Here is a 15,680-nt window from a genome sequence, read left to right as displayed (position 1 = left end):
CCTGCATGTATACCTGCTTGCCAGAAGAGGGCACCAGATCTCATTCTAGAGGGTTGTGAGCCACCATGTGGTTGCTGGGAATTGAACTCAAGACCTTTGGAAGAGCAAACAGTGCTCTTAACCTCTGAGCCATCTCTCTAGCACAAGACTGAACTCTTACGATGATATAACCTCTCGTTACTCTCACATGGTTATTGATTCTTAGAATTGTGTTTATGAAATTCATTCATCAAGTGGTGGGTTTTCCCTTCCCTCATCTTAAGGTCAAAGGACAAACCCCTTCCCTACCTTGTTTACTGTTGTCTTAGTGCTTACCTAATTTGGGGTCTTAAGTGTGATTAGCTGCTCAGTATTTATAGGGTAAATGAATTGAGAGTAATTTTGGCATAGGCAGAGGTAGTACAGTAGATGGTGCACTGTGTTTGGTGTTGTTTTTCTCTTAGAGGAGGTGTCTCACATGTCGTTGAAGATACTTGGTAGATTACATATATAAAATATATTGCCTTTCACTTACAAATGTTAGCTTTTTATTTAAGTCCTCTTAGAGACACGGTTCCTTTTATTGTGTAAGTTACTGGGCATATTGGGTAACAACTTGTGTTATTTTTCTTCTACAGGTTTACATGTGGCACCCATAAAAGATGAAGCTGAGAACACGGAAGGCTTCTCAGCAGTCCAGTCCAATCCAAACACAGCGTACTGCCAGAGCAAAAAGGAAATACTCAGAGGTTGATGATAGCTTGCCTTCAGGAGGAGAAAAACCATCAAAAAATGAAACCGGCTTATTGTCTTCAATTAAAAAATTCATTAAAGGAAGCACGCCCAAGGTAATACTTTGACCCCACACCTACATAAAAATATACCATGCTGAGGTCATTTTCTCTAAGCATGTGTAAAAGAGAAGTTGATTTTGATAGAGCCCATTTCCAGGGATAATACACATTTTGGTTTTATTTTCAGAATTTTACATATGTAGTGTTTAATGAAAGTTCAAGACAAACATACCACTGAACTAAACCATTTAGCTTTCTGTCATGGTTATTCTTTTGTTTTTGAGACAGGGTTTCTCTGTGTGTAGCTGTCCTGGAACTAGCTACATAGACCATTCTGCCCTTGAACTCACAGAGATCGCTGTCTCTGCCTCCAGAGTGCTAGGATTAAAAGTGTGCACCACCACCGCTGCCAGCAGTTGTTTTGCATTTTTGATATCGTCTTGTTATATATCCCAGTCTGGCCAAGTGTTTGCTATGTAGCACAGGCTAACTTCCATTTATGTCAGTCCTGCCTTAACTTCCTGAATGTTGAAATTACAGGTATGTGCCATTCGGAAGGCAAAACATTTTCTTCATTCCTTTGAGTTATTAAAACATATTAATTTGGTATAGTTCAGTGAGCAGTGGGTATAACAGCAACAGAACTACTACCTGTAGCTGAAAGAAAGTTATTAAAAGAAAACATGACTTCTGAGCAGGAGTGTTTTATATGTTCAATATTGATATTATGGGTTGTTTTAAGCAACTTAAGGAATCAGTTATTCTAAGCCTCAAGGAAGTTGGGATTGGTTCCAAGTGCTTGGTCTCTTTCAGACTAGATGGTACATGGTACAAAGCGGAAAGCTGTTTTAGAAACGTGTGTATTTTGTAAATTTTCATTATTTTTGATACAGATTTTTGTCATGACTGTTTATGACTTTATTTGTGTTTCTTGGGACAAGTATTTTGAAAAATAGCAAAATAATCAGTTTCTTGGCTTGTTCATAGTGATTGGTTATAGCTAACAAGTTCTTTTTAACGTGATTTTTTTTTTTGAGATTTTTATTTTAGCCTGCCACAGTGCTGTACTGTAATTTCAGCACTCAGGGAATCAGAGGCAGGTGGATCCCGTGATTTTGAGGCCAGCATGGTCTACAAAATGAGTCCAGGACAACCAAGCCTCTACAGAAAAACCCTGTCTTAGAAAAAAAAAAACAAAACAAAACAGCAAGAGAGAGGTTTTAATTTTATGTGTATGGGTGCTTTGCTTGTATGAATGTTTGTATATGCATTACAGCATACCTGTGGAGGCCAGAAGAGGGTGTAGGAACCCCTGTAACTGGAGTCGCAAACAGTTGTGAGCTACCATGTGGATGCTGGAAATTGGACCAGAGTCCTTTGGAAGAACATTCACTCTTCTTAAAACACAGAGCCATCTCTCCAACCCCCTAATTACCTTTGAAAGCCAATGTTTTTTATTTTTTTTTTCAGTTACCATATTTTAAAATACAGCTTTAGCATATGAGTATTAATCCCTCCATTTTTATTTTTTGAAATCTTTTTGAGTCAGGGTCTCAGTATGTAGCTCTGGCTATCCTGGAACTCCATTGTACAGAATAAACTCAACTCATACAGAGACCCACCTGCCTCTGCCTCCTGAGCACTTGGTCTTCCTGTGTAGCCTGGCTAGCTTTGAACTAACCTTGAATTCACAAGTGATCGACCTTCCTATGCTTCCTGCATCCTGGGTTAAAGCCATAGCCACCACTCTTGGCTCTCCTCCCCCATTGTTTACTTATAACAAAGTAAATTAAATCCTTAGTCTGTTTCAAACCCATATTTTGGCCCAAAGACTCACCATTTCTCTGATTTCCGAGTTTTGAAACTGTTAGCAAGAACACTCAGTAATTATTTACACACAGCCTTTCTGCTTTTAGGACACTGAGGTCTCTAATACTGTATTTAAAGTGAAAGCTTCATAGTTAGGATAAGGTGTAATTTTAGTGAAATGCTGAAATATTTATATCACATTAAATCCATATTTATAGGTCTTCTAATTATGACCTACAGGAAGAAATACATATTTTTATATTATGTATGCAAAAACATAACCTCACTATAGATAAGACATGTTATTGAAGATCGAGCCCAGGGCATTATGCAGTCTAGGTAAGCCCTTTACCACTGAGTTGTACCAGCCTCCCTTCCTTTTCTTTTTTTTTAAAGATAAATTCTCATGCCATACCTGAAGCTGGCCTAGTACTGAAAGCAATCTTCCTACCTCAACCTCCGGAGTGCTAGGATTGTAAAGAGCTACCATACTCAATTTTTAACTCTTGAGTATTGTAATAGACACTCATCTTCTTTTGTTCTGTCATTTCTTTTAGAGATGATTATAAAATTTTAATTTCATGATGGATTTAGGTCCCTAAATTAAAATGTATATATATATTAGATCAAATTTGATTGTGTTGTTTTGTTTTGAAGCTGTCTTACAAAAAATTCTGGCTGGCCTAGAACTCTATATAAACCAGGCTGACCTTAAACTCACAGAGCTTCACTTGCTTCTGCCTCCCAGGTGTTAAGAATAAAGGTATGCACCAACATTCTTGGCCTTGGATAGTAAGATTGTAATCTTTAGAATGAAATAATCCATGAAACCATAGTAAATATTTTACTGCATTTTGTTAATTGCATGCTTATGTATGCAGTTGTATGCTTATGTATGTGTATGGGTGTATATAGGCCACAGCAATGTGTGATGGTCAGAGGATAATGGTGAGAGTCAGTTCTCTTCTATCACGAGAGTCCCAGGATCCAAGTCAGGTTGACGGCAGGAACCTTACCTGCTGTGGCATCTCATGGGCCCAGGACCATAATGAACAGGCAATCTCCTTTTCTTTCCGTAACATAGTCTCACCCCAACCTCTGTGTATCAGAGGGTGGTCCTGAATTCCTGATTCTCTGGCCTCTGCCTCCAACTACTGTGACCATAAACACATAACACCTGTCTTATAGGCTACTAGGGCTCAAAGCCAGGTCCTTGTTCATGCTAGATAAACACCCAGCTGAGCTATGGCCCCAGTGCTTTGTTTTTTTGTTTACTTATTTGTGTTTGTCTTTCTTTCTTTCTTTCTTTCTCTCTCTCTCTCTCTTTCTTCCTTTCTTTCTTTTTTTTTTTTTTTGAGAGAATTGCTCTAGCTCTGGCCAACTTAGAATATGCTGTGTAGCCCAGGCTGCCCTTGAACTGTAAAGCAGTCTTCCTGATTGAGTCTGCAGAAGTGTGGGTTACAGGTATGACCCACCACACCAAGCCTAGTAGATAAATTAGTAAATAGAGAAGTTGAGGTCCTAATATATATCTTAGGCTGACCTTAGACTGGCAGTCCTCGTGCCTTAGCCTCCCAGTGCTGCTATTTACAGGGCTGTGCACCAAGTCACAATTCTGTTCCTGTGTTCTGTGAGGCATCTTAGATGAGACAGAAGTATTTGAATTTTGTTTTATTTCAAGTTTATTTTATAATTACAGATTTTTTTGGTAATTTAATATAACTTTTAGAATTAGTTTAGATTGTCAAAAAGCCCACTGGTATTACAATAAATTTTGCACATCATTCACTTGATTGAATGTGTAGATCATTATCGAGAATGGACATCTTACTGTGGAGTCTATCAGTTCATTATGATGATGAATGTGAGCCCAGACAGTGGTAAGTGTCTATAGTCCAGCTCTTTGTAAGGCTGAGCTAGGAGGATGGCTTGGGCAACACGGTGAGACTTGTGTGTTTTGAGAAAATAAAAAGCAAAGCATGGGGCTGGAGAGGTAGCTCAGACGTTAACTGGCTGTTCTGTCAAAGGTTCTGAGTTCCATTCCGAGCACACATGGTGGCTTATAATCATGTATAGTGAGATCTGGTGCTCTCTTCCAGCATGGTGGGTATATTCTAATCTCATTTAGCCTGGGCTACATAGCAATATATTGTCTCAGGAAAGAACAACAAAAGACTTGGGAGATGCAGGCAGGAATGGAAAGCTAACCTGATTCATAGCAAGCCAGCATGGGCTATGTGAGCCTATGTTCAGGAGGAAAAATAAAAAGAAAGTCATATATAGTCATATATTACAACATATATATATATATATTACACATAGAGTGGTGTGCACACTCACGTAATCCTAACACTTGGGGAAGCTGATACAGGAGGATCATCATGAGTTCTAGACCCATCTTGGTTTACAGAGTAAGTGCCAGGCCATCTGGAGCTAAATGGAAAAACTCTTGTCTCAAAACCAACCAACCAACCACAAAAAGTGCTGTGACACTGAGTTACACTCTAGCCCCAATATGTTTCTGGATAATATGGAGGTCTTGCTCTATTTCCACCAGTTTTATTACTAGGTATTGATGTGTGTGTGTTTGTTTGTTTGTTTGTTTGTTTTGTTTAGTTTTTGGAGACAGGGTTTCTCTGTGGAGCCTTGGCTGTCCTGGACTCACTTTTAGACCAGGCTGGCCTTGTACTCACCCAGCTACCTCTGCTTCCCTGAGCGCTTGGATTATAGGCGTACATCACTGTGCCTCTGGAAGAGCAGCTAGTGCTCTTAACTTCTTCTGAGTTACCTCTCTAGCCCTTTACAATACTTTTAAAAATTTACCTTTGTAATAGTTTGTTGTTGATAGAAAATTCAGTTTATGGGGACTGGAGAGACAGGTGAGCAGTTGATACATCTTTTACCATTATGTGGGTTCTGGGGATTGAACTTGGGTCATCAGACTTAGCAGCAAGTGGCTGAGCTAGCTACCTTATTGGCCTGTAATAGATATTTTTTTCTATCTTGATCCAAAAAGGAAATTAAAATTATTGCCATTTATAATACTAGGTTTTATCTTTAAAATAATATAACAAGGCTAGGGACATGGTTTAGCAGTTAAGAGAACTTGCTGCTTTTGCAGAGGAATTGGCTTTGGTGCTTAACAGCCACATGGCAGCTCACAACTGTCGTTAAGTGTATTTAAAGGTATATATATTTCCTCCATGGACACCAGGCACACATGTGTTATACATACAAGTAAACAATACATGAAGTAAACATAAATTTGAAATAAATTTGGAGGATGGAGAGATGACTCAAGTAGTAAAGATCACTTGTTGCTCTTGCAGAGGACATCTGTTTCCTAGCGACTCAAAGCTAACTGTAGATCCAAGGGATCTGGCACCCTTTTTTGGCTTCTATAGGCTCCTGTGTGTGGTGCATTTAAACTCATGAGGGCCCATATACATTCATTTTATGTTATATTACATAACATTATATACACGTATATTATATATGTGTGTCTATATTATCTATTCAGCCTTTAGGAAATTGATAGTGGTACATAGTTTCATTACCGTATTTTATTATATTTTGTGTATGTGTGCCTCTGTGGTGTGTGTGCAGTTGTGGTTGGTCCTCCACTCATATACCTCCCATCCCCCTCTGTATTAGTGTTCAGAGGACAATTTGCAGGAGTTAGTTCTCTTTCCATTATGGACCGTGGGAGGAACTCCAAGATCATCAGGATCAGTTTGTGTGTTTCTCTGCCCACTGTGTCATCACTCTGATCATTGTTACTGTAGTTTCTTTTCCTCTATGTATGTTTTGTTTGCTTGTGTGTTTGTGCACCACTTTCATGCCTGGTGCCAATGGAAGCCAAAAGAGGGCTTCGTATCTCCTGGAACTGGAGTTATAGACGGTTGTGAGCTGCCTTGTGGTTGCTAGGAATTGAACCCAGGTCCTCTGAAAGAGCAGCCAGTGCTCTTAACCTATGAGCCATCTCTTCAGTCCTTAATTACTGTAGGTTTTGTTTTTTGTTTTTTGTTTTTTGTTTTTTTTCAAGATAGGGTTTCTCTGTGTAGCCCTGGACTGTCTTGGACTCTCTTTGTAGACCAGGCTGGCCTCAAACTCAGAGAGATCTGCCTGCCTCTGCCTCCCAAGTGCTGCCCAGCTTACTGTAGGTTTTTAAAGATTTATTTGTATTGTTTTTACTTATGTGTATAGAAGTGTGCATGCTTGTTAATAGGTATGTGTCTCCAGACGATAGAAGAGGGTGCAGATCTTTACTGAGCTGGAGTTTGTAGTAGGTATGGCCTGCCTGACACGGGTGCTAAAGCCACAGTCAGATTCTTTGGAAGGGCTGCCGCACATGCTCTTAACTGCTGAGTCATCTCTCCAATCCCTTTGCTACTGTATTTTAAAAGTACTTCAGAGGAGCTGGTAAGATGGCTCAATGTGCAGAGGCGTTTGCCACCAAGACTTCCTAAGTTGTCCTCTGGCCTCCAGACACCCATATACTACTTACATGCACGTGTGTGTGTGCGCACACACATGAACATGCACACACATACACAATTGTAAATTTTTTAAAACACCCAAGTGTTTTCACCAGAGTGAAGCAGTGAACCAAGGTAGATGAGAATATTGTTAATAGAAATTATCATTTATATGTTTGAAAATTGAGTCTTTATCAGATGGCATTAGTTTATCTCATTAAACTAGCAACTAATTATAGAGTATTATCATAGTAATGCAAGAAAATGACTATGATTGTTTCCAAAGGAGAAAAATAGATGCATAAATTGAGAAAAGTAAGTAGAGTAATGCTTGGAAGTATATTTTATTTAGTTTGTGTGTGCGGTGTGTGTGTGTTTTGCCTGCATATATGTGTGTGTGCCGTAGTAGTGCCTGGTGTTGGTGAAGGTGTGGATCCCCCTAGAAACGTAGTTGCGTGTAGTTGTGAGCCACCATGTGGGTGCAGGGGCTAGAACCTGGATCCTCTGCAAGAGCGAAACTGCTTTTTACTGTGGAGCCATCTCTCCAGCTCCCTTGGAAGTCCCTTGACTCCCTTTAGTCATTATATGTCAGGAGCAGGCCCTGTGGACTCACCTCAAGTAAGGCAGCGAATAGAGTGCTAGAGATTAATTTGAGTAGTGGGGGTTTGGTAGTGGTCGGCTCTGTTTTGGTAATCTGAACACCAGCAGATTCTGTGAGGCTTCCCTTCTAGAGACAACAGAAATGAGCTTTGTTGTTTAGAACTCTGTTAAAAGTTGGTCAGAAATTGAGAGCATATTGTAAAGTTCAGTATTTTGGAACATGGGAAATTTATCAACACTTTAAAAACGTTAATTGTTCTTCATGTTCATTGTTTTTTCAAGATACAAAAAGCAGGAGGAAGTATTATATATTTAAAATGCAAGGCAGAATAATTATGCTAAATGATCTTTCTCTATTATATCTTAAGGAAGAGAGAGAAAATCCTTCGAAACGGAGTAGAATTGAACGTGATATAGATAATAATTTGATCACATCAACACCAAGAGCTGGAGAGAAGCCTAACAAACAATTGTCCCGAGTAAGGCGGAAAAGTCCAGTCAATGGAGGTTGGTTGATATTTTGATGCTATCTTTCCTTCTTTAAGCAGAAGTCCCTCCTCACCTGCTAGAGCCTTTGTTTTAAAAAAAAAAAACCGTTGGTGGCCTGTGCCTGCACTCAGGAGGCAGAGGATCCAGAGTTCAAGGCCAGGCTAAGCAACAAATCAAAAATCTTCTCTCCAAGAACAGCAAAGCACTTGGAGCAATTTTTACCATGTTTTTATAATCAATTTTTGTACTGCATATTAGTTGAAAGCATCAAGTGAAATTCAAAATTATCTTCCTAAAATTTTTTACTTTGAATTAAGATGAGTAAAGGCAGAATACCAGATTTATATTATTTCTCCTAAGTGTACATGGACTGGGGCTAGGAGGGTTATACCTCAGTGGTGTGGTGTACTTGCAATAGCGTGCTCAGTTTCCAGCACCCAAGAAAGGCGTATGGATCAACAGTGGGACAACTTAGTTGAAATAATGTACAAAAACTTGTGGAACAAACTATGTTTATTTGGCTGACATTCATTAGAAATAGATGTCAGGAAAAGTTTTATGAAATAGCTTAATGTTACAAAAATATAAACAGCAGGAATCTTGTGTCTGTGTGTTGGAATTGGTAACTTGTTTGCTTGCTTATATGGATTTTCTTTATTTTCTATGCTGATTTGAAATCTTTTAGTCTCTTAAACTTTAGATGTAAATCAGGTTTGAAAAAAAATATGCAGTGAATGTTAATATTTATAAAGCATTGTAAATACATTAAAATAATTTGTATAAGAAATTTACCTCAGGATTTCTCTAATAAGTATTCATGAACATTAATGGCAGTCTACATGAGATACTTTGAGAGGAAATACTTTTTTAAAATGATTCATAGCATTTAAACCTGAAATGCAGTGTTTTCTAGACATTACTTTTTTCCTGTTTCTTTCTTAGAAGCTGGTAGTTACGAAATGACAAATCAACATATAAAACAAAATGGGAAATTAGAAGATAATACTTGCTCGGGTAGTCCTCCAAGGACTACATTGTTGGGGACCATATTTTCTCCTGTCTTCAACTTTTTTTCACCAGCAAATAAAAATGGTAAGTAAAATCTATTTTTTGATAAATATTAGCTAAAATAATAGTTTTGAAAGATCTTTTTGAGCAAGCATAGTGGTAGATCTCTTTCAAAGCCAGCCTTGTCTACACAGAGAAAGAACCAAAAAAAAGAAAAGAAACCTTTTTGGGTTTTTTGGCATATTATGTCATAGAGGAGATGGAGGTGATCATTAAAATGTCATCTGACTGTATCTGAAGGGCATTGGTTTCTTTTGCCAGAACAATTTTAGAGTAACACATGAATTTGGAAGCTTAATACCATTGAGTTAGACAAATAAAATGGATATTAGAAAAATGGCAACAAGTGTAGAAGTCTATGAAGATTTTAATGTGAAAAAAAAAAATTAAAGAAGCCACACAGTCTGAAGGAGTTGTTTGTCTCAGAGACCAAGCATATCTTTATGCCTAAGGAAAAGAAAGACCTAGCAGTAATGAGTTGAAAATAGAGGAGTGAAAACCAGTAGAGGCTGTTGACTGGCCTGGGATAAGAGGTAACATGGGAGGGGAGTAGCACAGAAGCAAGATGGAGACTTTTCCTGAGGCTGGAGGACAGAAGGACAGATGGGGGAAAGCATTCCTCTCTACTACATGACAAAGTAGGAGCTGTGTGTAATTGAGAGTTTGTTGCTGGTAATATGTGGTAGATGGATGCAAAGAGCCACATTGTCACAAAACATTAATCTCAAGTAGTTGTGCTTTTTGCTTTTATTCTTTGTTTTGCCTGTTAGTGAAAAATCAGCTAACTGGTAGTAGTGGAGATAAATGTGTATTGGAGCTGGAAGAATAAAAATGTTGGGGGTTGTGTATCAGGTAAAGACATACTTTTAGTAGAGGGGTTAGCATTAAAGCACTAAGGGATGAAGAGTATTGTATAAGGAAGTTGAGAATACTGGAAGTTAATTTGTTATTTTCTTTAAAATTATACTTGAAGGAAGAAAGAAACAGACTTGCTATGATTTCATAGTGGGAGAAGAACTAGGTACCTTTATTCTGTGTTACTAAACTAATCATGTCTTAAAAATTAATACCATGTCGTTAACATTTTTTTTTAAATCATAGCTACTTTTTAAAAAAGATTATTGGGGTTGGAGAGATGGCTTAGGGGGGTTAAGAGCACTGGCTGCCCTTCCAGAGAATCCAGGAGCAATTCCCAGCACCCACACGGCAGCTGACAACTGTGTGCAACTCTAGTTTCAGGGGCTCTGACACCCTCATTCAGACATAAATGCAGACAAAGCACCAGTGAACTAAAAATAAATAAAAAACTATTAAAAAAAAAAAGATTATATACAGTATTTTGCCTGAATTGAATGTATGCATGCACACCAGAAGAGGGCACCGGATCTCATTATAGATGGTTGTGAGCCACCATGTAGTTGCTGGGAATTGAACTCAGCGCTCTTAACCTCTGAGCCACCTCTTCAGCCCCTTTAAAAATTATTTTATTTTGGGTCTTTTAGGAAAAAGATTCTTATGGTAAGGAAACATTTAGCCTGTTCTTGGATAACTTTCCTGTGGTTGGAAGTTTAGCTGCCCTGATGGCTAGAAGGGTTAGTGGATTTGATTTAGAAAATGGAGAGCTGTTTGGTGATGATGAATGTCTATCAGATGATTCGCAGTACTTTAAAGGAAAGTTCTAAATTGTAGTTATTATTTGACTTAAGAGGTGTTTCTGAATTATTTGAGAGCTTAAGGAAAACTTTGTTCATAAATATTACTGGTGGCACAGACCTGTAATCGGAAGCTACCTGAAGGCTTAGGCAGAGGGATTGAATGAATGTCCTGACTGAGCTACTTAGTGATACTGTGCTTCAGAAAGTGAATGGAGACTAGGGGTATAGCTCAGTGGCAGAGGACTTGCCTAGTGTGTGTGAATCCCTAGGTTCAATGCCTGGTACTGAAAAACAAGAACAAAAAAAGGCCTATAATAAGTCAGTGTGTTGGTGTGCACCTGTGATACCAGCACTCTGGGAGGCAGAGGCAGGTGGATCGCTGTGAGTTCGAGGCTAGCATGGTCTACAAAGTGAGTCCAGGATAACCAAGGCTACACAGAGAAACCCTGTCTCGGAAGGAAAAAAAAAAAAGAAGCCCATAATAATCTTTATTCCTCGTTGTTTAGTGAGTTTTTTTTTTAAAGATATTTCAAACAGTGATACCCTCAGTTTTACTTTTTATGGGTTATCTAAATAAATAAACAATAATGTTGATTACATTTAGCTTTTCTAATATTTGTGCTTTGAAGTGATTCATAGTTTATTGATAATTCTAGGAACGTCCGGCTCGGATTCCCCAGGACAGGCTGTGGAAGCTGAGGAGATAGTGAAACAACTTGACATGGAACAGGTGGATGAAATCACTACCAGCACTGGGTCAGCTAATGGAGCAGCTTACTCAAATCAAGCAGTTCAAGTGAGGCCATCCATAAATAATGGGTTAGAAGAAGCAGAAGAATCAGTTACCCGGGATATCCCACCCCTCACAGGTAAAGAAAACACCCCCTATCCACATCTTATGAATACTTATAAAAAAGTCTTTAATATTTTTTCTTAAATGTCCAGATTACGTATTTGAACAAGTTTTGTTTCTGAATCCTTTATATGCACTAGCCTAAGCCCTTTGAGACTGAAGTTTCTGTAGAGAGAGGGGCAGGCTCAGATTTGTGTGATTCATAAGTGGAGGCCCCTTGCTCAAAAGATTATCTTCCCCTATCCCAAACTTTGCAGCTTGATCTTAGGTCTTAACAGAGTTTTAACTTAATTGTTACATTCTTGCACTAGTTGTCATTGAAGTGTGGAACACATGAGATCTGAATTTATTACTTCTAAGTACTGTAGTACATTAAAAGTACAAGATGATGTTGTGTTTGGCCATTTTTCTTTATTTATTTTTGAGACTGGGTCTCATTTTGTAGCCCTACCTGTGAGACCAGGCCCCCATTACAAATTGAGAGATCCACTGCCTCCTAAGTGCCTCCTGGGATTAAAGGCGTATGCTTCCATGTCTTGCTGTGATCAGCTGTTTTAAAAAGTGGAACTATGGGACTGAAGATGTGGCTCATTTCATTGAATATCTTGCTAGCATATGAGGCCATGGGTTCCATCCCCATCACTGAGTATCAATTAAAATAGATATAATTATGAAATTTCTGTAAAGTACAACCCAGTTGTCGTAGTTGTAGTATGAAGTAAAAAATGGTAAAACAGAAGGATATGCTTTAAATCAACTAAGTAACATACTTCAGACTTAATAATACTGAGATTAACAAGCACATCATTAATATCATGAATAGAAGCAGGGTAAGGAGGCACAAACAGGTAGACACCTGTGAATTTGAGGCCAGCCTGGTCTACATAGATAGTTCCAGGCCAGCCAGGGCTACATAGAGATACCCTGTCTCAAAAAAGTAAAATTAAAGATTGTGCATAGTTGGTTCTTTATGCCGATACTTGAGAGTGACTTCCCGGTACCTATATATTTTTTTAATGCTGGTTACTTTGCCAAGTTGTTTCTTTCCATTTTGGGATTTTTGTTGTTTTTCAAGCAGAGTTTGAAAAACTCATAGCCCTGGCTGTCCTGGAACTCATTCTGTAGTCCAGGCTGACCTTGAACTCACTGCCTCTGCCTTCCTGAGTGCTGGGATTAAAGGCATGCACCAATATGTCAGGCTGCATTTTTTGGGATTGCTTGTTTTTTGTTTTTTTTTTTGAGACGAGGTTTCTTTGTGCAGAACTGATTCTGTAGACTAGGCTGGCCTCTAACTCAGAAGTAATGCTTTTCTCTGCCTCTGCACCATTGTGCCTGTCCTAAGGCTAGGCTTAAACTTAAAATCCTCCTACCTGCCTCAGCACTCCCAGATACAAGTGTATGGTTTTTGTGATGGAAATTACTGACACCATGACTGAGATAGGCTCCTTGATTCTAAACTTTCTGTGGTCAAATTAAAGATTTAAATATACAGGAAAATTATGATAGTGTAGTAGCAAATGCACATTTTGGCTATTTTGGAATGCTATGAAAAGGCTTTAGAGAAGGTAGCATTCATTTTTTAAGGGAGGCAGATGCAGGCAGATCTCTATTGTGAGTTCAGGATCAGCTTGATGTACATAGTGAGTTCTAGGACAGCTGGGGCCAAAGAGAAGCCTTGCCTTAAAATGTAAATGAAGAAAGAAATGAACAAAGAAAGAATGAATGAGTGAATAAGTAATAGTAACAATAAAAAGGTGAACAGCAGTGATAAAAGTGCTGCTTTTATTATTTATTCAAATGAATTTATTTGGGGGATTCTCCCCCCACCCCCTGAGACATGCTCAGCTTAGTTTTTTTGTTTGTTTGTTTGCTTTTTTCTAGACAGAGTATTGTGTATCTGTGGCTGTCCTGGAACTCGCTTTTGTAGACTAGGCTCGCCATAGAGAGATCTGCCTGCCTCTCCCTCTTAAGTGCTGGGATTAAAACAAGAACATCAATGGTTTTGGACTACTTTTTTAAGCTCTTGAGACAGTTTCAAACAGTTATTTAGCTTAGTGATAATAAGCTTGGCACAGTGGCACATACCTGTAATTCCAGATATTTAGACTAAGGCAGGAGGATTCCTTGAGCCTAAGGAATTTAAATCCATCCTGGGTAACACAGTTACACTCCCCATCTCAAAAATACACAAACATATATAAATAGCTGGGCTTGGTGGCACACATCTGTAGTCCTAGCACTTGGCAGTTTGTATTGGAGTCTCCTTACATTGTTATCTCAGGCGTTACTTGTTTACCTTGTAAGCATCTGTGCCCTTGTCTTCCAAGTTAAAATTGGCATGTTAGTAAATTCTCATTTTAATATTTCTGATGCTCTGTCAGTTGACATGGTATTGGCGCAAATAGAATGAACCATGGGACACAGAATATAGAATTGCTTCTGGGTTATTTTGAAGTGGGAAAGTTTTATGAAGCAGTGATTTCTACACATTTTAACCATTTTTATTAATTTATTTTTATTTTTTTGTTTAATATGTTTGGGTGTATTACCTGAATGTGTGTCTGTGCACTATATGGCTACATGGGTGCCCCATATGGGTGTCAGGACTACATGCAAAGGCCAGAAAAGGCCATCAGATCCCCTGGAAGTTACAATTATAAACCATCACATGGGAGCTGGGAACTGAACCCAGGTTCTTTGCAAGGGCAGCCAGTGCTGTTAACTGCTGAGCCATCTCTCTAGCCCCCAAGCTTTTCTTAACTTTTTTTTTTATGATCATAAAACAAAACAACAACAACAAAAAAACAACAAAAAACCTTGAAATTCCTGGACAAATGTGCATATATTTTCTTTCTTTAGTCTTCATTGGGCTCATAGGCTCTTTTACTTCCTGTTCTGTTCTATTTTATTCTAACCTCTCTTCTCCTCCTTTTCCATTTACTTTTTTTCTTTCAGATGTAAATGATATGAGAAAAGTTATACATACTGCTGACACTTGAAGGATCATGTGTTTGAGGCCAACTTGAGTTAATACTGAGATCCTTGTCTTACACAATAAGATGGGCTGAAGAGATGTTTCAGGGGTTGTTGGTTAGGAATACTTGTCTCTCTTGTAGAGGGCCCCAGGCTCAGGCTCACAACCATTTCTGTTTTAGGGGATCCGACAACATGCAGACAAAACAGTCATACACACATAGAATACAGTAAATCCAAAAGAAGAAAGAAAGAAGCCAGCTACAGTGGAGCACTGTAATTCCCATCACTTGGGGAGGCAGAGTCAAGTGGATCTCTTAGTCCAGTCTGGTCTACAAAGCCAATCCAGGACAGCCAGAGTTACATAGAGAAACCCTGTCTTGAAAAACCAAAAAAAAAAAGGAAGGAAAAGCCAGACCCATTTAGGGGAAAAAAAAGAAAAAGAAAAAATCCAGGAGTGTTGGATCACCTATAATCCCAACACTTGGGAAGCTGAAGCAGGAGAATTACGAATTTGAGGCCATTCTGGGCTACATAGTGAATTCAAAGCTGATCTGGTCTGCATAGTAAGACATTGTCTCAAAACAACAAAAACAGAATAAGGCAATAATTTCCTATCAACATACAAACAAACACGGAGAGGGGAGGTATGTGCTATGTAATGTTTTATTCACATGTACATTTTATAATGTTTAAATTAGGCTAAACCTATCTAGCTCCTCAAATGTTTTTTTTCTAGCTTTTTGAAATGTACAGTACATTATTGTATCTACAGTCTTGGTACAACAGCACAAGAGAACTTCTTGCTTGATTTGAAACTGAGATTTAGTGTTTGTTGCTCAACCTCTCTCCTTGCAACAGCCACATAGTGAACTTATTGCTTTTTTTTTTTTTAAACCTGTCTCATTTTACTTAATATAATGCACAAGTTGAATCTCTTCAGGATTAGTGGAATACTTTAAGAGCGTTGTGGACCGTAGAT

The 15,680-nt window shown here is 38.5% G+C and overlaps 1 protein-coding gene across 2 annotated transcripts in view; it reads left to right on the top strand.

Moving 5' to 3' along the window:
* Positions 1 to 15,680, top strand: part of Ctdspl2 (CTD small phosphatase like 2) — a 54,206-nt gene that overhangs the window by 11,877 nt on the left and 26,649 nt on the right. The window contains exons 2-5 of one of the 2 annotated variants that reach the window (XM_060371803.1): positions 618 to 827; positions 8,029 to 8,167; positions 9,095 to 9,241; positions 11,529 to 11,741. In XM_060371803.1, the coding sequence (XP_060227786.1) occupies positions 642 to 827; positions 8,029 to 8,167; positions 9,095 to 9,241; positions 11,529 to 11,741 (685 nt within the window). In that variant the 5' untranslated portion in view covers positions 618 to 641. Of the gene's footprint in view, positions 1 to 617; positions 828 to 8,028; positions 8,168 to 9,091; positions 9,242 to 11,528; positions 11,742 to 15,680 lie in introns of both variants that reach the window. The other variant, XM_021649007.2, reaches the window with a different exon arrangement.

The sequence above is a fragment of the Meriones unguiculatus genome, chromosome 18, assembly GCF_030254825.1.
Source record: "Meriones unguiculatus strain TT.TT164.6M chromosome 18, Bangor_MerUng_6.1, whole genome shotgun sequence".
In the NCBI taxonomy this organism is placed as follows: Eukaryota; Metazoa; Chordata; class Mammalia; order Rodentia; family Muridae; genus Meriones; species Meriones unguiculatus.
Note: the sequence above shows the minus strand (reverse complement) of the source record. Positions and strands in the feature narration are given on the sequence as shown.